The sequence below is a fragment of the Bolinopsis microptera genome, chromosome 12 (genome assembly GCF_026151205.1).
Source record: "Bolinopsis microptera isolate Bmic1 chromosome 12, MBARI_Bmic_1.0, whole genome shotgun sequence".
Lineage (NCBI taxonomy): Eukaryota > Metazoa > Ctenophora > Tentaculata > Lobata > Bolinopsidae > Bolinopsis > Bolinopsis microptera.
The window spans coordinates 1,121,184-1,145,423 of NC_087083.1; the positions used below are offsets into that span (position 1 = coordinate 1,121,184).

General features: G+C 37.4%; 2 protein-coding genes across 3 annotated transcripts in view; both read right to left on the bottom strand.

Annotated features, from left to right (window-relative positions):
- Positions 1–1,189: 1,189 nt before the first annotated feature.
- Positions 1,190–2,741, bottom strand: LOC134824483 (uncharacterized). The gene is made up of 2 exons (XM_063836388.1): positions 1,276–2,741; positions 1,190–1,193 (listed from the first exon to the last, which is right to left on the bottom strand). Exons 1-2 carry the CDS (start codon positions 2,739–2,741, stop codon positions 1,190–1,192), a joined length of 1,470 nt encoding a protein of 489 aa, XP_063692458.1.
- Positions 2,742–14,199: 11,458 nt separating this feature from the next.
- The window catches only part of LOC134824009 (stress-induced-phosphoprotein 1-like), a 114,463-nt gene continuing 104,422 nt past the window's right edge, over positions 14,200–24,240 (bottom strand). For both annotated transcript variants that reach the window (XM_063835642.1, XM_063835643.1), the window contains exons 9-10: positions 15,206–15,310; positions 14,200–14,661 (exon numbers count right to left, since the gene is read on the bottom strand). In XM_063835642.1, the coding sequence (XP_063691712.1) occupies positions 14,589–14,661; positions 15,206–15,310 (178 nt within the window). In that variant the 3' untranslated portion in view covers positions 14,200–14,588. The remainder of the gene's footprint in view (positions 14,662–15,205; positions 15,311–24,240) is intronic.

Genomic DNA, 24,240 nt, shown 5'->3' on the forward strand with positions numbered 1-24,240 from the left:
AAAAAGCGAGCTTTATATTTAATGATTAATAATGATCAATAAATAACAGTTAATAGCTCGTACAATAAATTATAACATAATCTGCATTACAGAAATGAATTTTGTAGATATCAAACTGACTAACAGTGCATCGTCTCCCCAGACACGTGTACGGAACTCCCAGCAGCCCTTTCAGACATGACTACAACCAGCAATTTCCCCGTGATAGTAGGAACAGTGGTGGAAGTGGCCTGTAAACCAGGTCACACTCTAGCCGGGAACAATACCATTACATGTGAAAAGGGAGTGCTCTTTACTGTAGAGCAACGTCCTACTTGCACAATAGGTTTGTTTATTAGTGATTGGAGATCATATTGTTGGGCATGATCAAGGTTAAAAATAAAAGCAATAGGTATATCATTCAACATTTTAAAGGATTCGATGTCTTTAAGGCTTTTATAATTAAATAGGCCATTCAAACAATATATAGTAGTAGTAGTAAATCTTTCAAAGTACGAAATATCTCTTTAAAAGAGCATCCTAGGCACCTTATAGATATCAAAACCCATAAAAAAGAAAACAAAAACATCAACCATCTTCTAACTTCTTCCACTGCACTCCTCCCTATCTAAAGCTAAAAATCTAAGGTCTTCGAAATCAGTCAAATTCTTAAGTCTAATATCAAGATTTCTAATAACATCTAATAAGTTTAAACATGGTCTACCCCGTCTCCCTTCCATGAAAATATCAGAATTTATAGCAAATAACATAGAGGTGTATGCTGGTGAGTCTTCCTGTCCTCTTAAGATATGTCCTAACATTCTCCATCGAAACTTAGAGACTCTCACAGACAAGGGAGTGACATAACAACGAGCATAGAGTGCCTCATTAGAAATAACCCCAGTAGGCCATCTGATGTTGAGGATTCTTCGGAGGTGTTTGCGATGAGCAATATCAAGTTCATTCAACGAAGCTAGTGGTGCAGCCCAGGAGTTGCAGTTGTAGAGTAGAATAGAGACTACTTGTGCCTCGTAGATTTTGATCTTCCTTTGGACTGAAATCTTGCTCTTCATCCAAACTTTCTGAAATTTACTAAAGGCAACATTACCAAGGAATATTCGATTCTTGATATCCTTAACAGTGCACATCAACGATCCTAAAGTTTTGTTAGAGCGCCACTCTTCATCACCTCTATACACTTTTCCAACTATCACCTTGCGTTTAACAGTGGGTTTAGGATCTGATAAATAAAAATGGACAAATTCAGTCTTGGAAGAGTTGATATGAAGGTCCCACTGCTGGAATATATCTTTAGCGATAGGAAGCATTTCTTTGAGTGGAGCAAGTTCAGTGTTATTAAAGTCAATATCATCAGAGTATCCTGTTTCGAGTGGCATGAATTCTTCTGAGATAGGAGGATTAGGGATTGGATGATTCACTGGGTAAGGTGTTGATGATACTTGGGAGAGTACAGATCTGAGGTGAATAAGTGCAGCGGCTTCAACAACAGTAAATAGATTACCTGATAGTGCATCTCCTTGAAATGCTCCAGTTGTGCTTTGGAACTCAATTGATACAGTATTATTGACTTTTACTTTTAACACTGTGTTTGATAGTAGGTGCCGTACCATCCTAATTTCATCACTAGTACAGCCAGCATCTTCAAGAACATTGAGTACTGTTTCTCTGCTGATGGTGTCAAAGGCACTTGACATGTCTATACTCATTCTGTGGTAGCTCCAATGCTTTCTAAGTACCACTGAGGTTAGCATACGTTGAGACCAAATTATATCGCCACAACTTCTACCTCTCTTGTAAGCACTTTGTGTAGGACCGGTGTACTGATCTAGCTTGCCTTGGATACGTTTTAGGGTAATCATTGACAGTAATTTTCTGGAGCAGTTTGAGAGGGTGAGAGGTCTGATGTTTGCTGCTGGACCAAGTGGTTTCTTAGGCTTTTGGAGTGGAGTAATGTTGCCTTTTCCAATAGATGTTATGGTGGTGTTTGTTTCAAATGCGGTATTTATACAGTCTGCATATTTCTGAAATACACTTCTGTTTGCATACTTAATCAATTCACTTGGGATATTATCAGGCCCAGTGGCTCTACCATTCTTCAAAGCTTTAGCAGCTATCTCAACTTCAATAGCAGTAATAGGGTCAGCGAGAGGACTAGGTTGATCAAAGAAAGTGTCAATAGGCTCAACTGTATGTTTTGCAGTGAACTTCTCTTCAAAGTGGTTCTTTAGTGTAGCAGCTTTTCCAGTGTATGTACCTATGAAGTTAGAGTTTTCATCATGCACACTTATGGTTGGAGCACGTTTGATACCTGCTAGTTGGCGAGTGGCTGCAAAGTATGCTCTAGAACTATCAGTTTCGTTTATCTCTTCAGCAAGAGTGTCTGCATGCTCTTCTTGAAGGAGCTTGATTCTCTTACGAGTGTCATTTTGAATACGATTGATTTTGGTACGTATAACTGATCTATCTTCAGAGGTGTTGTTCTGATTGAGTAGAGCTTGTAGAACTTTCTTTTCATCAGACATCTCTCGAATTTCAAGGTCATTACAAAAGTTTTTAGGGCGTTTCCTAGGAAGGTATCCAATACTAACCTCAGCAGCTTTATGTACATTGTGAAACAAACTATTCATTTCTTCCTCAGGGTTAGGATTAACAGGGCTGTCTGTTAGAATATCATTCAATGTGTTGTTGTAATGCATTTTAGCAGCAGGATTACTGACAAGGGTTGTGATATCAAAATGCATTTTAGGTTTCTGTTTGGGGAAGACAAGGTGAGCGTCACTGAAGTTGAAACGTGTAATAACAATTTTGTGATCAGATTTAACAAGAGTACCCCCATAACTTCGAGAATTCACTAAAAGTTTCTTCAATCGACTGCTACATAGGACATAGTCAATTTGAGAGTAGTAGGGCAAAGTGCGATGTGAGTTTTTAGGAGCTGAGTAGTCTTTCATAAAACCAATTCTTGTTGTTATATGACGGACAGGGTGCTGGAAGCTAGTGTTGCAAACAATATATACAATCAATATATTGATCATGCCAGTACTGTCATAAACTGTAACCAACTATTTAAAAATTAGATATCTTTTGCTAAATTTTAAATTTTAAGTCATAGAGCAATCTTCTCAATTTTAAAATTTTTAAGAATTATATTTTACCCTAACTATGATGTGGTGGCATTTCATACTTAACTAAATTTCAACTTTGAAAGTAAATAGATTATTAGTGACAACACAATTATAGTTTAAGACATCCATTCTGCATTGTGTTTCCAATATTAGAATTTATGATATGTATTGATTGAATAATTGGTAATAAATTTAACTTTTGTTTTATTAACTTTTGTTTTATTAATCAATTAAATCAAGTGATGCAATTGGCAGAGCACAATAAAATCAAGTGTTGCAATTTGCAGAGCACAATACATAGGTATCGGAAATGGTCTATTGATACCAATATTTCTTAACTTTAAACAATCAATTATACACATGATAATTTTCGAAACACATTGTCTTAAGAAAACAACCATTTTATTTGGTATCAATTAAAGCAGACAAAAATATATTTTATATGTATAGCTAGCATCTACTCCATCATCGGGGCCGGGATGAGGTTGTGCGAGACTTCTGCTAGAGGGGTATCATGTTTGTTTTCCATCTTCTTTCCTCTGTACCCACGTACAAAAATAAGTTAAGCATAATTTCACCTTCACCACCTCAGATTTGTGTACAAGACTGTTGACAGAGAACTATCTCTTCACTGACTCCAGTTTCCCTGTTGTATACGGGACCACGATCTCAGTGTCCTGTGAACCAGGCTACTCCGTAATGGGAAGTAAGGAGATCACTTGTAAGAAGGCCATCGTGTTCTCTCACCAGTCCTCTCGTCCCAAATGTGTTGACCCAGGTGAGACTCGATTTATCATTTGAATAATCGCTTAATTGATCAATTTGTTGATCATGCGAAGTTTTATTCCTAAATTTGTATTCCTTAATTGATTGAGTAGAAATTTTACATGTGTGATGTGTGCTCTCAACGGAACTATTCATCATTTGATTAATTGCGATACCAGATACGTTTAACGGTTTCTATGACACAATGTAAACAACGAGCAAGCTTCTAAAACTTTTAGTGTGATGTACTGTTTTGAATGCAAAGATGTTGTCGTTAAACCCTGTGGACTGTATTTTGTACGTTTGTCTTGATACATTGTCGAAAACCATATTTTGTTCGTTATATTGATCAACATAATGACTTATAATACCAATTATTTAACATGACTTAACAACAGATATGCTCAATTTGAGTCAATGAAAAATATGTAAAATTATCCAAACAATATACACATAATATAACAATTACCCACAGGGGGGTCTGAAACCAGGTTTTCAATCAAATGCTGCCATTTGTAGTAAAGCGTCGCCAACAGTTGCTCTCGTCCAATGAAATCGCTGCATTTTGCAAGATAGTATGCATAATTGAATTATATATATTCATATGCGGAGCTTGGCTTACATAATGCAGCGATCTCATTGGACGAGAGCAACTTTTGGCGACGTTTGACTACACATGGCAGCGTTTGATCGAAAACCTGGTTTCAGCTCCCCCTGTGTACCCTATATAAAAATTCAATATAAATTCAATGGAAAACTAAATAAAATTTATAAACACCCTTTAAGTAGTATAGGTAAGCCAGTTTAAAGAACTGGCTCCAAATTTATATCTAATTCTGCTATTTTTACTGCACTACTACTTTCCAACATGAAACAAATGTTAGTTTGGTATACTTTTAGGGGTAAAACTTGAAATCCATCTAACAGCTGACAATCCATTTATTATTTGAAAATGTAATAAAACAAAAATGTCGTGCAATTTATTAAATTGCGCTTAATTGACGATGTCAATTCATCGCACATCGGTGAATTGAAGTTTTAAAGACGTTATTAATTGACGATGTCAATTCATCGCAGCTCGGCGCGGCACAGTAGCGCATTTCGCCGATCTAGCTGTGAGAAGCCTCGTTAAATGCGCGGCGCGGCACAGTAACATGAGTAACGCATCGCGCTACAAAAAACGTAACTGCCATACTTGGAGGGCTTCGCCGCTTTGACGCGCCGCGCAAACTAGCATTCTTGCAATTCGCATCGTCGATCGTTGCTCTGCTTCGCAAAGCAACGATTTCGATGGGTTGACACCGTCATGAATCAACAATCACAAATCAACTGCAGCTGTCATACAATAGTTAACGGGTGATACTTGTAAAATATCTGTTCCATATATTTTCCAACTCGGCGCGCGTCCTGGTTGTAAACCAACAATACAATAAACGCAATTTAAGGAGTGTGCGTTCGGTGGAGATATAACATGTGCCTTATATTTATTGATTTGAAATATTACGTCATATCATCAATCATGAACAATCATCGTTAAGCTCTGCGAACGCGATCAATAATTGCTCGGCGCGCGCGTTAACAGTTAATAGTAGAGGCTCTTACGGGCAAAAAGACGTGTTTTCTGCTACGATTTTAGAGACCTAACCGCTAATTGGACACAATAGTATAATGTCTAAGGATCGATAATATGTTAAGAAGTATAAATTTGGCCTTATTAGTCACGTGCTATACCAATGCGCGTTTTAAACTTTGACAGTAGCTATTACTCTAAGGCAAATAGAGTAATTATATTCATATTTTGTCAGCAATAAGATCACATTATTTTCTATTTAGTGTGAAAATATGAGCTAGAACGGACATAATCTCGAAGAGTTATAGCTGTTTGAAATTTCAAACATGGTTTTTTGGCCTATTTTTTGCCCAAAAATCGGTTTTTTGCAATTTTGCCCCCAAAAAGTCAGTCCAATCATCTTAAAACCACTTTTAGTCGATTCTACGGTCAAAAATACGTCTAGTAAGGTGTATCTGGGGTCCCTAGCGTATCGAGCAGACAATGCCCGTAAGAGCCTCTACTATAAATAAAAGAGTATATATATTGTATATATACAATTGTAAATATTTAATATGCACCAACTTGTAATTGTGTTGTAAATGTAGGTTTATAACTAAAACTTATCAGGACGAGTACTTAATTGAACTCATTGTCAGATTATGATTGGTGATCGTCGTTATACCGGGTACACTATGACACATTTTAAAAATTAGGTTAAACTCATCGACGGTCTTAAAACTATGCGAATACCTTATCGGACCTTATTTGGACGGACATTACTTGAACGCTGGAGGCCCTAGCGTTCATCTTAATGTCCGTTCAAATAAAGTCCGTTCAATTAATGTCCGTCCAAGTTAAAGTCCGTTGAAATTTTTTCAAAACTTTTTCCATTTCGAACTTTTTGTCCAGAATATGACAACTATGATAACTTTATTGTGACGTAAGTTAACGACGGAAAGGTTCTCCTTGGTCTGCCGGAGGCACAGAAAACTCTACTAGTATATGATGTTTTCAAGGGTCACTTGGCGGAAAAAGTCAACAAAATTATGGCACTCAACAACATAGTTCATGAGCTAGTCCCCGCCAACATGATAAACTTGTTCCAGCCTCTAGATATTACGGTAAATCGTGTTGCCAAGGACATTGTCCGACGTTGTTATAGTTCATATTACTGAGGGGAGGTAATGAAACAGTGCTAGGAAAGCTCTACGTGATGTTAAGGTTAAAACCTAAAGTTGTCTAAGATAAAACCACTTCACGCCGAATGGCTTGTAAAAGTTAACACTGAAATGCAGGACCGGGGCAGTTTGATAAAAAAAGGTTTCCATAAAGCTAGAAATCACTGATGCTTGTTTAAGCATGGACTATTTCATACACGAAAACCCATTTGATGAACATGATATGTGATATTAGATACTGATCATGTACACATATTTAAAATTTTTACTGCTTAATGACTGCTTTTCTTACTTACTGTAAAAAAAATGGATTTCAAAATCATTTTCTGAAATTATAAAAACCTCAAAAAATTGAAAAAAATTCGGCTTTTTGATGGTTTTGAATGCCTTCGAGCGTTCATATTAATGTCCGTTCATAATTACGTCCGTTCATGTAATGTCCGTCCAAATAAGGTCCGATAAGGTATAACGTGTTAAATTATTCTATCGCTAACTATGTATACATAGTACATGTATCTAATGCTTAGTTTATTTACCTTGATGTCAGAAGCTCCATTTTAACCCCGTTAAGCGTACTTTAATAGTCTCGAATATATAAGTATGTGACCTAAGAGTCACCAGTCAGGAACGGTCCTGTACTATAATTATCATTGACAGTGCTATAACTGAAGAGTCCTTGTTGCTCCCAGCATATAATCGTGGTGTAGTGGTTGGGTGTCACTATATTAGTGTACGATCCCGGACCCTGGTGAGACCTGAAGGAGGATATGGTCGAGGTAAGTGCTAGCCCGGTTCTCCTGGCTAACCAGGCATGATCATGTTTCGAGAGCAGTAGGCATGCTCTCGTGGAGCCTAAAATAAGTATCCTGACATACGTTTTATTGAGCGCATAATGGTCCATCATTGTAGATTATTAACGTTCAACTGAGCGTTGTGTCTTACAGTAACGTTGGTAACTAGTAGTGTACAGGGGTGTAGGAATGATTTTCTTCATGGGGGGGCCAAATTCAAAATATTATTGGGCGCTTCGCGCCACACCCTAAATTTTTTGGCGCTTCGCGCCAAATCCTGAATTTCGAGGGTAAGGGCAAAAGGAAATTGCAGCATGTGCGGTATCGCGATTTTTCACGTTTGCCGCGACAAATCGCGATTTTCAGATTTTGGCCTCACGACAAATCGCGATTTTTTTCAGTTCTCCATGTCAAATTGCGCATTTTCCTTAAAATCTATGGACCAAATTCTCGTTTTCTATAATTAGTATATGAAACCAATCAGTATCGCATCCACAACCTTCCGAATGTAGGCAAGGACTTCAAAAAAACCGAAAACAGAAAAATATATTTTCGGCTCAGAATGATCAAGGTAGCATGAAACATGAACTAAAGTAATTTCCAGAAAAACTTTGAAAAATTTTGACTTAGAAAATTTTCGGTCCGAGTTATTCTCGATACGTACCTCTGAAAGCAGAGCTCCCGCTTCCGAGCTCGTATTGCGAAGGGGAGGCCTGCCTTCCGAGATCGCATTACAAAGGCCAAAGGGGAACCCTCGAGTCCAAAATCATACATCGAACTTCGAAAACCGAAAAAAATATTTTTGGCTCATAATGATCAGGGTAGCATGAAACATGAACAAAAGTAGTTTCCAGAAAAACTTTGAAAAATTTTGACTTAGAAAATTTTCGGTCCGAGTCATTCTCGATACGTACCTCTGAAAGCAAAGCTCCCGCTTCTGAGCTCGAATTGCGAAGGGGATGCCTGCCTTCCGAGATCGCATCACAAAGGGGAACCCTCGAAAACCAAAAAAAATATTTTTGGCTCATAATGATCAGGGTAGCATGAAACATGAACAAAAGTAGTTTTCAGAAAAACTTTGAAAAATTTTGACTTGGAAAATTTTTGACTAAATAAATTTTCGGGGAAAAATTTTTTTTCCCAAAAATTTTTAGAAACCTAAATTAAAAAGTTGGCCCTTTTTGGCCCCTTGCCCAGATTTCATGGGGGGGCGATGGCCCCCCCCCCCCTGCCCCCCCGCTTCCTACACCCCTGGTAGTGTAACTATGGTAAATTTTTTTTTGTTTTAAAAACCGGAGGGCCACCCTTAAGGGCTTTGAAACCGGTTTATTGACAATATAATATATAAATAAACTGAAGTCGTAACATTCATGTCAATACTATAACTAACTGAAATAATATAATCTGTAGTTAAAATAATAATACTTAATCAAATGAATCTCTTTTATTTCCACACTAATTCTCACACCAAGCTTTAATTCACACAAATTTTATCAGATTACTATCATGGCGGCCGAGATGGCTCACCAAAATTTTCACTGAAAATTTTGAATTAAAAAATTAATTATACAAAATCAAACTCAAAATCGTTTTCAAAATAAGAATCGTTTTCAATTTCAATATAAAAATCGTTAAATAAAATTTAAGCTCTAAAATTTAAAACAGTTACCAATTACAATCCGTATAAATAGCGTTGCGCCGATGTATCGTTTGTTCGGGTAGTGAATGAACGATAACGCTCATGAAATTTACTGGGATCATACTATAGAGTATGGCTGGTGGTAATAGGCCGTGCGCCATCGACCGTGAGACGCGCGCGCTGACCATTGAATGGTTTTTTAGCTCGTATTTCGGCCAGCACATTATTTCGGAAACAATCAAAAAGTTATAATACTTCCCATATAACAATTTTGTTGAAATTTGGTCAGCTTACGTAATAAACGTATAAATACTTATGTTCTATTGAACCTAATTTAGTTTGAGCAATTTTGATTGTCAGAATTTGAGTTATCAACGAATTTATACCTATTTTGTCATTTTTAGACCTCTTAATCAAGGCCAATCACTCCCAACTAAATTAGGTTCGGTAGTTAAGTATGATTGGAAGATTCTGACAAATTTTCAGAATGATTCATATACAGGAACCTGAGATATGACAGAATAATACGACAAAAATCAACGAATTTCGTCAAATTACGCGACTTTTACACCTAATTTTGCTCCAAAAGCCGCGCACCATAAAATATGGCATCTAGTCGATACTCACTGTAGGAGGTGCACCATAAAAATAAACTTGCTCGGATTTTAAAATTTTTTGTACCATTGTTTTCTAGAGACTGTGAGAATTTTCACAATACTAAATTTGTCATACCTTTTTTGGAAAGATCAGTGAGTTTCGCCTAGGTACCATATTTGATGGTGCGCGGCTTTTGGAGCGTAATTTGACCAAATTTGACCAAATTCGTTGATTTTTGTCGTATTATTTGGATATATCTTCAGTTCCTTGAATGAGATCATTCCAAAAATGAAAAATTGGCGAAGACCTTCCAAATATAATAGGGCTTTCGCAACTGTCCGAAAAATTTGGTGGATATCGGAGTTGATATAGTGATCAAAATGGAGCAAAATACGCTGCTTTTAGCTGTCACATAATGTCTGATGGTTGGTTATGCTTTAAACTTTTCGGACACTTTCCTTGTAAGTCTATGAGTAAGCTTACCAATTTTTGTTGCAATCGGAGGTCGGGAAGGATACTAAATATCTATTTGTTTGAAGAAAATTGTGCTGGCCGAAATTAGCGCTAAAAAACCATCCTACAGTCGGCACGCGCGGCTCACTGTCGATGGCGCACTACCTACTCACTGATCATTTCAAAAAGGTGAAACAAATTTGGTACTGTGAGAATTCCCACAGTCTCTAGAAAACAATAGTACAAAAATTTTGAAAATCCGAGCATGTTTATTTTTATCGTGCACCCCTTAGTGGTAACTAGTGTTATAGTTATCTCTTGATTCACGATGTCAATCCTTCGCAGCTCGGTGAGGCACAGTGGTGCATCTCGCCGATCTACCGTTGCGAGAAGCATTATTTGATGCGCGCGCGACCCAGTAGTGCATCGCGCTACCAAGTTATCTCCCGATTTACCGTGCTTGTCGGGGAAAGGGAGATGCATGCATATTGCATGGTCTAATGTGAGTTTTAAAGTGTATTTAATTGTTAAATTTTAACAAAATAAGTAAAACGTGACATGCGGTGAAAGAACACTGCGTATGATAAATCGGGAGGCACGATAAATTGGGAGCGGAGATGACTCGTGACTGCAACACATAAGGAATTTGACATTTATAAATGTAATTTGCACTATAGGTTGGACTGCACGGGATCGGACCCCTCAGTTTCAGTTCATTGTTTCACTGAGTTCATCGGGTTAAGCACTATCCAAATCTATAGTGCGAAATTTATTTATAGCCATATTGCCATGTGTAATCTGGCAATTTCTGATGCATAAATTGTAAAAACGACTAATATGGAATGCGCATTGAATTGATTGCTGGGCTCTGGGTGTGTGTGCGCGTGGTTGTTATTATGATGCGTTGAGATCAGCTACGTTGATGATATGTGAATGTGCGTGTTATGCGTGTTGTGCTGATAAGGCTTTAATTGAGCGATGGCTAACGTTCAACTGAGCGTTGCGTCTTACAGGGTAAGAGCACTAATAACTTTTAAAGATTTCGATTCAACCTTAAATCCAAAACTTGATATTTAAGTTTACTACTGCGAATACAGCTCGATATTTTTCTACAAATGCTGCAATATTACACAGGTGATTACATTTTGATATCCTTACAATCCTTTGAATTGTAAAACAAAAGGTGCCGAACTGTACGTATTTTTTACGACTTTTGTACGAACTGAGCAGCTATGCTCTGTGTAAAACATTGCAGTTCGATATTTCCTGAGGGTAAGAGCACTATATACTACTAGGTGTGTTCCTTTGTCCAGTCAGGTCTATTCTTTGTAATCGAGGGATCATAATACATCGGGTGGGGCGCTGATTTAGACTTGAGAATCCGTGGAAGAGGCGATCGGATCAAAATTCTCGACGCCACGTTCTGATCTTCTAAATGGGCGGACTGCAGTGAATAGAATGATGCGATGCCCTGCCTAAGAATAATGATCTGTCACGCGGAGTCAAGTTGTGATCGAGTATAACAACAACACTGAAATCGTTAAGGATTCTGATCTAAACCAATCCTCAGGATTTGTTTTGTTTAGTTAGTTCGACAGCTGGTTGGCTTCGCTAGGTCACGTGGCTTGAGGGTAACCCGTGAGTGCCCAGTTTATTTAATGCGTGATACTCGCGCGTCTAGGTAGGTTATAAGCCTACAACCTGATGATGAGCTCAGTTTCTCAGCGGTCACATAAAATTTGATGCTTTACTCTCTCCCTTCCTCCTTCTCTGTCAGCAAAACCAATTTTAAAAGTTTAACCCATCCCTGGCCCAGTGGCCATTTCACATCATGTGGTCTCTTATCTATCTGATGTAGAAACTAATACACCACAACGCTTTCTTTTGCCGAAGTTTCCAATTCGTTATATAGGTGAGGTACATCAAGAAATTTTGTAATCCTTGCCATCCTTTGTTAAAGCAATACCACTCTGTGTAACTCATCTCAGTTCGCTATATTTCCTAACAGCACTGTGTGTTCCTTTATTCAGGCGGGTTTAATCGGTCTTCATAACTGCACTCAGACAATTTCAGCCTCTTCCTCAATAAATCGGGAGGGGGGCGCTACTGACTGGAGGATCCCTGGATGAGGCGTTCAAGATTCTCGACGCCGGTCCCGGGTCCTGATCACTTAATGGGCCGAATGTTGTGAATAGAATGACGCGGTTATATAGGAAACGATTAAAACTCACGTAAAATCTCTTGTGTGCTCCCTCGGTAGGTTATGAGCTTAGTTTCTCAACGGTCACATAAAATTTGCTGCTCTCTCTCTCCCCCTTCCTCCTTCTCTATCAGCAATGCCATGTCATGTTGTGGTCCAATGTCTATTTACTGTAGAAACTAAAATACCAATGGCCGAATTTCATCAAACCGTTTTTCGAAAAACCAATTAACTGAGGCACAATAAGCGTGCCTGCAACCTCAAAACGATTTTGGAACATCGTTTGCCAGGTGTTTCATAGTTATAAGTAAAATCCTCCAACTACCTTATCGGACCTTATTTGGACGGACATTACTTGAACGCTGGAGGCCCTAGCGTTCACCTTAATGTCCGTTCAAATAAAGTCCGTTCAATTAATATCCGTCCGAGTTAAAGTCCGTTGAATTTTTTCAAAAATTTTTCCATTTCGAACTTTTTGTCCAGAATATGACAACTTTTAAATTTCAGTCAATTTCAATAGCTATCATTAGACTAAACAATATCGTTGAATCAATAAAAACAAGGTATTATAAAATTTTAACAATCTGAATTGTAAATATTTGATACATGTTACGCCTTCGGCGGCGTTACGCCTTCGGCGGCGCGCGCTTCGCGCGCGAAAAGTGGCATGCAACGTATGTCAAGTAAATATTACATTATTGCATGATAACTATCTTGAAGTTGATCTTCGGCTTCTTCTACCTGACTCCACATTTTATCTTACAACTGGTTGTCTGTCCAACTCGTAGTCGTACCGGGCAATGAATTGCCCAGCACTAAACAGATTTGTGCTGGGAAAGCTCCACGTGATGTTAAGGTTAACCTAAAGTTGTCTAAGATAAAACCAAGCTTCACGCCGAAAAGCTTGTAAAAGTTTACACTGAAATGCAGGACCGAGGTAGTTTGATAAAAAAATGGTTTCCAAAAAGCAGGTATTCGTATTACTGATGCTATTAAGCATGGAATATTTAATGCACGAAAACCCATTTGATGAAGACGGTATGCGATATTAGATAATGATCATGTACACATAATTTAACATTTTTACTGATTAAAGGCTGCTTTTCTTGCTTACTGTATGAAAAATGGATTTAAAAATTATTTGCTAAAACTAAAAAAACGTCAAAAAAAGATGAACAAAAATTCGGATTTTTGATGGTTTTGATTGCCTTCTAGCGTTCATATTAATGTCCGTTCATAATTATGTCCGTTCAAGTAATGTCCGTCCAAATAAGGTCCGATAAGGTATTATACAAATATCACTCGTTAACTACATGGGTTGGTTTAACTTCATTTGTCACTAATTTTAACGGTTTAATTGTACTTTGCAGCAGCTCGCGCCATTTTACGGCCTGGCTGGGCGGCTGGCTGCAATCCCTGTCTGCGGTTCTCTCTTCAAGCTTCATGAGCGAGCAATAGACTGCTGACTAGCAAGCTAGGTAAGCACCATTCGGCAGCAAAAGAAGGCTCTATCCATTATATTAGCTCGGCAGTCCTATTTAGTCAATGCCATAGTAGTTAGTACATTCACATAGCCATGTGTCTACGCGTACTGCGTGACGCGCTTAATTACTGCAAGTGAGAGGGCTGGTTAGAGCAAGTTAGTACATAACCAATAACAATTTCCCGCTCATTTCTGAAGTCATATTTGTAGCTTTTTGTTCTACTAAGACGCGCGTCGAGTTAGACTTGGACTCGTCGACGCAATGCAAAACTGGGCCGCACAATAAAAATGTTGGCGCAAAATTGGTCACAACGAACGGTCACCTTTTAAGTGACGTTCTCACTTTAAGCCTTGGCCGGAGAGATTTCGTACAATACAGTATAGATTAATAATACTTAGTAGTAAAACAAGTCATCTAGCAAATATCAAAACAAATTAAGGTTATATTAACTTAAGCATTGTTTATAAAACAAGAAACTGAGCTGTAAACCTTGTAGTTTTGACTAGAGATCAAACGCCCCCTATATGCAATAGGGCCCTAAAGTAAAACGAGAAACTGCATAAACCCTTTGGCTGAAAATTTTGTCCCGATATCCGACATACCTAAACATATTGGAAAGAAGTTTTATCGGTTCTAAAGAACACATACATATAAATGTGTTGTGTGCAAATTGCTTTGAAAGCCAGGATTACCTAAAAACATACACCACTAAAATGTAAAACAGTTTGTCCATCTGAGTCAGCTGAAGGTTGTGATAACGTCATAAAAATGTGATGACGTAACCGAAATGTGACGTCATAAGGTCTATCGAACTTGAACGACGCCGCTTTCCACGAGTTTCATGAACTTGTCCCGGACATCTGCGTTTTTCAAATGCCTGAAGAGAAATGTGCATATCAGTAATTAGCACGACACTGATAAACAGAGCCCAACATCCAGGACTTATTGGTATTGTTAAATGCCTGTCAATAACATATCATTATATAATCTTCTCTATAAAAATTCTCTATAAAATTATAATTCTGATAGATTTAGAACTTTTGAGGGGTCCCGGACCCCAACCGCCAAACGGTGCCCGCAGGGCAGCCACGCCCATATTTGGTTCAAATTATTATATTCAAAAACATTTGGCGGCCAAATTTGCCGGGCATTTTGGACCAAATATGGGCGTGGCTGCCTCGCGGGCACCGTTTGGCGGTTGGGGTCCGGGACCCCCTCAAAAGTTCGGTCACCGGTCATAGTTTGTTGGTCAACTGCTATCTCGAAACCAAGTTTCACAAAAAAATCAGGGTGAACCCCCCCCCCCCCCCCCCCCCTATTAACAAAAATTCAAAATATTTGATAAAATCAATCGGGCCTCATTTAGATTACAGCATTAATTTAAAATTAAACTAAAATAAATTATATTAAAAGTAACTTACTCCTGGGCTGCAGCTGGGTCTTTCTGCATTTGTTCTAAGATGACTTGCATGGACGGGTCTTGTAAGATTTGCTGGATCTCAGGATCGTTCATGGCGAGTTTAGCCCTGAAAACAATAATAAGTTACTATAAGTAAACCATGAAGAGAAATATCACGATGGTTAGGTCAACTTATAACAGACTTCATAATATACGTGTAGATCTACATTCTACGGCGTGTGCAGTGAACAGTGTTATCCGCTTCTACTCTTAATTTTGTTGAACGTTTCTTGTCAACTTACTTCTTTTAAACGGAGAATACTTTTCTACTGATCCAAACGTCACTTCGCAGGTTACCGCAGTTTTAATAAATTTAAAATTAACAAGTAAGTTTAAAATTTAACGATTATATTTATTATAGGCTGCAGCTATATTCTGTTGCCGCACATTAAGCCATGCTGAGTTTAACCTATACTTGCTCACATTAACCTATACTTGCTCACATTAACCTATACTTGCTCACATTAACCTATACTTGCTCATTTTAACCTATACTTGCCCACATTAACCTATACTTGCTCATTTTAACCTATACTTGCCCACATTAACCTATACTTGCTCATTTTAACCTATACTTGCTCACATTAACCTATACTTGCTCATTTTAACCTATACTTGCTCACATTAACCTATACTTGCTCACTTTAACCTATACTTGCTCACATTAACCTATACTTGCTCATTTTAACCTATACTTGCTCACATTAACCTATACTTGCTCATTTTAACCTATACTTGCCCACATTAACCTATACTTGCTCATTTTAACCTATACTTGCTCACATTAACCTATACTTGCCCACTTTAAGCTATACTTGCTCACTTTAACCTATACTTGCTCATTTTAACCTATACTTGCTCACATTAACCTTGCCTTCTTTAATCTAGCACACAATAGATTTCAGTTGTGTGTAACACTGCCTTGTGTAGCAATATACCAAGGAAACAGACAGATTACAACAGTAGAAAATAAGAGCTAACGTTTAACACCAACCCGAGGAATTCTCTAGAAAAGCTCTCTTCTCTCTCCCTTCCTTGGAGCCGAGTAAATGGCTCCTGTCGCTTCCCTGTTCTTAGGGGACAGAGGGATAATGGTCATTAGTCCTAGCGAAGGTTGTATGAGGTCTGCTGTGCGCCGCGTTCACGATAATCGGTGTAAAACAATAGAGAGGGAGGAGCAGTTGAATAACGCATTTCTCTCCAGCAAGCTAGCGGGTAATCCTCAATGCTGCTCAGTTCTCGTTTGTATTTTTCAGTAAAGCTGCTCCAGCAGCAATCTGCATTGTTACAAGAATATTTTGGGGACATGGCGCAATTCTGTTTTAAGATTGTTAGATTCGGATATTTTATTGGTCAAAGCTTTGGTCTGATTGGTTAATAGCTGTCACGTTACAACGATTCGTGCATGAATTCATTTTTGTGTATTTTTGTGGCAAAAATTTTAAAACTTGCACATAATTTCATATAGAATGTTGAGAGAACAATGAGAATGAATATCTTTCTGATGTCACTTCTTATCGTCGGAGCTTCTGCTGATAACGAAGGTAAGGCTGATAATCGTGTAGGTTTAATGCTTAACATAGTTTTAATAACTTACAAGAGAATGGTGTTTTATTTGCCCCTATATTGGGTGTCTCAGTTACTATTTTGTGTTATTTCGTGCACTTAATGTGATTATTCGTGTTTAAATGAATAGTCATTATTTAATAGTTAACACCACAATTTTGTTTTGAAAATCGCCATTTGAAACTATTATGATCACAATTTGTTGACTAAAGGCAAACCACAAGTTTCATTGTGAAAGTCATGGTTACAAATTACTAAGTTATCTTTCATTAAATAAAGTAAAATCACACAGGTTGGATACCGCCAATCCTTGGTGTTTGGCTAGATTACGATCTGCCTAACAACCCAATAGAGATCAGCACTGATAGCACTCCAGGGAGTGGTGATATAATGTGGCTGGACACACGGAATGCACAGGATAAACTTGCTGGAGGAATCATAGTGAAGTTCCTCGATCCCGTTGTATGGATATTAAACGACTGCCGAGTTAATAGGTATCATCCCTTCCCAACCAATCTGCCCGATGCTACCAACAATGTTTGGAGGATAACAATCATCAAAGATTCAGGCACTAGATTGGTCATTCACTGTAACGATATTGAGGTGCTTGACTTCACAGCGTCAGATTCAGAGTGCGAAGCTACAACTTGGAGAGATACCTTCGACAAAGACATGGTGAAGATAAAGTTCGGACAAGCCGACAGGGCAACTGATAAATACAGACCCTACAAAGCTAAAGGTGACTAGAAAGTGGTCTCACGAAGACTGAAGAGTTCAATTTTATTATTTCATCATCAGCCACAATAAAAGAAGAAAACCTTTGTCTCTTAGACCACTATTTCCTTCCGTCTTTTAATGCTATTTTTATTTTTATTCCTTAAAAATTTTCCGCTTCAGAATTTTTATGATTTATCCCAAGATTTGGCATTAAATTGACCATAATATATCAAATTTGACAAAATCGAACAGTGATCAATTTCAGCCAAGTGCGCGAGTTTTGACTCAACATGGACGAACGTACGAACAGATCCAACACTACCAGTCACACACGGAGTAGAGATAACACTCACGTGTCCTAAAGACTACACCAACAAGGGAAGTGACAAAGCAACTTGTCAGGACGGAACTTTTGTCCCAACTGGTCAATCTCCTGATTGTGGTGGTGAGTTTAGTGTTGTCTATAAACCATATGATTGACGGACTTGCCTTTCAGAGAAAATTTTCCGCTTCAGAATTTTTATGATTTATCCCAAGATTTGGCATTAAATTGACCATAATATATCAAATTTGACAAAATCGAACAGTGATCAATTTCAGCCAAGTGCGCGAGTTTTGACTCAACATGGACGAACGTACGAACAGATCCAACACTACCAGTTGCACACGGAGTAGAAATAACACTCATGTGTCCTGCAAACTACACCAACAAGGGATTTGACAAAGCAACTTGTCAGGACGGAACTTTTGTCCCAACTGGTCAATCTCCTGATTGTCGTGGTGAGTAAATATTATGCGATAGATGATAATTTGCTGTTATGATTTCGATACTACTGAGAGTGAGACTGTTCAAAAATGTCGAGTACTGTTTAATTTCCAAAGTACACCATCAGTACACCATCGACTATGTATTTTAAGTGATCAAAAGTGCTGCTATAAAATGTAATATTTGATTTTAATGATTGCTATTTAAGAGAGTTGCAATAGACTAAAAGAAGAGTGGACAGCAATCAAGACAACGACACAGTTCCCAGTAGACGCAGGAACAGTGGTGGAAGTAACGTGTGCTGTCCCTGGAGCTCTCCAAGACGGAAGCAGTGAAGTGACCTGCACCCTGGGGACAGAATTCACTTTCTTAGAAGAACCATCCTGTTTTAGTCCAGGTATAACCTTACCCTTACCCTTACCCTCACTCAGTACCCTTACACTCACCCAGTACCCTCACCCAGTACCCTCACCCAGTACCCTCACCCAGTACCCTCACCCAGTACCCTTACCCTTGCCCTTGCCCGAACACTAATCCTCCTCTCGTCTACAAATAACCAAGATATCATATTAACACACAGTCTAAAATTAGAAAAGGTTTTTAGCTGTGAACATCACCAAGATAACAGAAACACAGATATTTGCTGACATGGTATATCGTGGTTAACAGGTGAATAAAACAACATCTTAAACTTCATTTTCAAATAAATTCATCGACATTTGCAGTCATTTTTTTAAATTTTAGGTTTTTTTCCTCCTAACACTTACTTCAACACATGCAGCTGTTTTTAACATGAATTAAAATACCCAAAAGAGTATTCCAATAATTTACCAAACTTAGTTCTCATATAATTTTGCACTACTTTAACAGTTTAATAATTAATAGTGTGTATTTCAGATTATATCCAACTTTACGTCAGATGTGAGTATACAGTAAAAGTTTTTTTAAACAAGAAAAGTAATTTATAATGTGATATACACTCAGCTTCTTTAAATTACGATATTTCAATAGTTTCTTGATAAAATCTTTCATGTTGACAGTCATTGCATCTGATTATGTTTGTATTTCACTTTGAATATTTCAGGGCAGTGTCACGGTGAAGAATTCCCTTCCCATCAGCCTATATTCATGATATTGGTAACCTTATAATCACCCTTCAGCAGTTGTAACTTTGTAATAATACTCAACTAATGCAGTTTAAGTAAAAATTAACTATCAGAAAGGCGAACTGATTGATTTAAATCTTTCAAACTGTTAATACTGTTCGGTAATTTCAATTTTTATGTATTTCGGCGTAAATCTCTTTCACCTTTTCAGAAACAAACGAAGCTCCAAACGCTACGAATGAGACTTCGATAATTATACTCAGCTCAAGCTCAACATCATTAAGAAGCATACTACTACTACTACTACTATGTCGGAGCTAAGTCCGATCTACGCCAGAAAACCCCTCATATATCCCTGTCCCGCATCAGGGTTCGCAGTTCCTCTTTAGAGTTTGTCCAACTTCCTTCAGTAACATAGACAAGTAGCTTTGTCTTGGTCGGCCTTGCTGTGCTCTACCGTGCGTAGGTTCCCATAAGACTAAATCACAAAGAAGCATTATTCAATCAAAGAAGCATTATTCGTTCAAACCCCCCCCCCCCCCACCCCCAGTCAAGGTCAGTGGTTCGAAATTAACATATTATTTCTTCGATGTTGTGATGATGATGAATAATTCGGAAAAGAATGCAATCTAGCAATTTTCTTATCATGATCCTTCATTAACTGGTATATTTATCTAAAATGTTTGAAGTTGCTCCACTGTATGAAATGCAGATTTTTATAAGGAATTTATTTTTCAGTGTGTCAAGAATCAAGATATATACGATTAAGGCACAATTTCGGAGCTTAGAGACAGGATCTTACCAAGTAAGTTCCACATTAAATTTAACTCAATCTTATTTCACTTTCTGTAGCTTATATTACTAAAAAACCGTAAATTCTTAATCTGTGATTATATGCTCTTAGTGAATACTGAGTACTCTCGAGGAGTTCGCTATCTCAAATCCAGCACAACTTACTTTCAGCTTCTTTTACAATCTTTTATTATCCCTCCCTTCTCCGGGACCATTGTAGAGCGCTCTCTTATCATAGGCTTTACAAAATATCGCTCTCTAAGTCTAGGTTTAATCCAACGTTACATTAAAACTGCCTAGTTCCTGAATTTAAAAGCAGATTATTAGCCGCTTTCCAAGAAAATCTCCGAGAAAGAAACAAAGGCTCATGACATAAACAGGAGCAAAGGTCCCCTAAAATTTGGTGCAGCATCTTTTATTCAAAACCCGGTTTCTAATGCGCATTGACCAGGTCTCATACAGGGAGGTTTTATGACTACTCCAAGGCGGGCGGCGGCAAGTAAGGGATCAGTCAGGAGGGTAGGGTAGGGTATTGTGATTTCTTAACGGTTTACACTTCACACTTACTACCAGTGAGTAGTGTACTGAGAGTTAGTAGATTATTGTGGTGAGGGGGGAGGGGAACAAATATTTGGCGAAAGTAATATGTGAATGATTATTGATTATGCTCAATTGGTTCTGATTTTTCTGTAAAAAGCAATAAAGTAGCTTTATGAAGCCAGACTTTTAAAAACGTGTGCAGATTAAGAAAGTCTTGGAAAAGGATGACTTAGTTAACGAGTATAGAGCACGTGTCATGCATGTATCTGGTATCATGAAATAAGGTCAAAGCAAATAAATTTATAAGCTAGATATTAACCTACGGAGCATCAACTCCGAAAAAGTTTGCAAGAGCGCAAAAAATGGCCCATTATTATTAAGGATCCACAATTTATAAGGCAAATATGCTCGGAATGTGTATTTAACAACAGATTCCCTCTACTTTTTACACTAACACACTGCAGCTCATGACTTGTTTTTGGATTTAATGTATCGTTATCTCAGGACGGCTATAAAAAGCGTACGGAGGGAAGGAGTGTCCTTGAGAATTATCTTGGGATGTTAGGAAATTCCTGAACTTGGGGCTGTTAAGAGATTATTCCGTAAGTTCCCATTCTGGACGCCTTCCTATTTATTTTCAGCGATACGTTTTTATCTCTTCAAACATGTTCATTTTGTTCAGTATATATACTCAAAGTAATCATATGTATCACATTATCTAATTTGTGTATCGTTCAGGATGACGAAGAGTTGATACTACCTAAATTTCTTTACCCAGTGAGGACAATGAAAATGTAAGTAAACATCTTAAATCCGATTATAGGTCCTTTTTGCTGACAGGAATGTTGGTAGTTTTGGAATGTTGGTAGTTTTGGTAGTGTAGACAAAAATTTAATATTTAAAAAATTGAAGATGGCCTGAATTTCTAATTTCAACAAAAAACTATTTAATTGTATCGATAAATTTTTAATCGTAGTTAATTATTCAAATCCACCGCAAGTATATATTGCTTGAACCACTCCTTTTATTATCTGCACCAAGACCTTAAACTAGAAAATACTAGAACATTCCTTTATCCTAGACTCTACTATAGTTCAACGTTTCTTAAACTAGTGTAGGTTCAATGCTGTGTTATAGCAGTAATAAAAGTGAATCTAATCGCAGACTAATGTTCGCTTATCTGGTAAATGTTGCTTGTAAAGAACAAAGAGTGATATTGGGGGAGAGAAAGAGGGAGGGAGAGGGGGGGACCAGAATATAGGGTGCCTAAATTTACAGCTTTACAGTGCCATAAAGGGGCCTATCCCAGGCCCCTTTATGGCACTGTAAACTGAATGCTATGTTTAGAACACAGTTTTTTGTCTGACAACCACAAGGATTTCAAATCATGTACAAAAGTCGCTATATCATTGTAAATGTGAATTGTCTTATTTGAGAAAATACTACCATATGGTCTTTCAGAGCGCTTCAAAAAAGAAGATCAGATCTGCAAACGAATCACGATTTTGAGAGAGAAGATTCAACATGTGATTTCAGTAAAAACTCTAGAACACTATTTATACAATATGACAGGATAGAACACTATTCATGAAATCGAGGGGTGTGACTTACGATTTTAATTCTAAGATCGATATTGGATATTCACTGTTTTTCGAAATAAACATCTATGTGATGGTAGCTGTACTGAGATAAGAAATGTATTGATAAATCAATAAATAAAACATTTTAACATATACTTGTATGACTATGACAAGAAATTTGCCAAACAATTTACGAGGCGATAATGTTATGATAGTGATACACTTTCAAGATCATTTTAATTATATCCAGTTTACGATTGGTGACGTTTTGACGTTATCTTAAGACCTGAACATTTTGGGATTTGATAAGTGTTTGGGGCTGTTATTCAGTTATTTCGCTTTTTTAATCTAGATTTGTCTCGTTTATGAAGAAGGAGTGCAACCCATTCATTTGACAGATTCATAAATCCTGTTACCAAAAAACAAAAACAAATTTGAAAGTTTTCTTTTACAACAATTTCTTTTGTTTGAGTTTGTTATTCTCCATACTTCATGTAATCTAGGCTTTGAAGATAATAACTAATATAAATTAGATACTGTTACTGATTCAATGTTGAAATGAACATAATCTGCATTGGAATGTTGGTCGCAGGCAATGTATCTATCATTGAGAAGTAAATTCCACTGCCGTAAAGTTACTCAAAAATTGAATTCAATGTATATTTCCAAATTAGGTCTTATATTATTATTAGTCGAGATCACGGTCGAGCAACTCTTAAACTAAATTGCGAGTGCATGCTAAGTATCGAGTTGAAATTGAGGAAGAGATCTTTTCTGATGGTTTGTTCACTGCTTCTTCTTACGGGTCACAGACAATGTGAATCTCACATAATGTATAGTATAAACTTCGAGAAGGTTCGAAGTAGGACCGTAGTAAGAATGTGACCTTTAACTATTTGATTTTGTTAATTTTACCCCGGGTTAGTATAGTTTATGTATAATCCTAACGCTGCTGAAAATAAGCAGGTCTTTAAAGGTCTGTTTAGTTGCACGGCTCCAATCAGTTAACGAGTGGAATCTGGAGCCGCATAACCGTACCCTATACATATAACTTAATCAAATTTGTACCAAAGTTAAACAGTGTAAGCAGCTTGGTAGTTCACTATCTCATATACGGGTATAAACGTGAGCACTACGAATCTTAACAGGGTAACCTAATAAGTATCTCAGAAAAAAGGAAATAATCTCAGAAAATCCGTCTACTCGTTCCAGGAAACGTTACGCCACTGTTTGGAAGCTCGTGCTCTGTTTAATCAGACTTTTCACTAAATTCTGTCAATCACAGCAGGTATAAAATACACATCAAGCTACACGTTATCAGCTACAGTGGACAGAGTTAAGGGTGAACTGCCTCCGTTTCAAAGAGGGGCAAGTCTTTAATTTCTCCTCTCCGACACTAGTCAGATTTTGACCTCAGAAAACTAAATTAAGTCGACCTCGGATAAATTAATTTAGTGTAACTTATTCTTGGGGGGTAGGAAGCTCAATCTTCTCAATCTCAATTTTGGAAAAATCGTGTTTCAGAATTGAGAAAATTGAGAAAATTGAGAAAATTGAAAAATGGACATCTTTATCTCTCCAAGTAACTAAATCATACACGAGCTAAATGTATGATGAAAACATGTTTCAAACTTATTACTGTGAAATGATTAATTATCTTATATTTGAGTTTGATCCTTTTGAACAGCTGCTGAGCAATAAAACGCATGCATAATATTAAATAGTAGAAATGATTAGGTAAAATATGATCAAAGTAATCATCACGTGAACGACCCATGGTTTTGCTAAAGGGGACAGATATGATTGTTAGTAGGTAATGTATAAGGGGGAGATAACATTTTTTTTGTTTTTTGTTTTTTTCAAAAATTTACTTTAACCATAACAGAAAAAACAAAAAATTCATTTTGAGCTATTTCGAAGGAAATAGTAA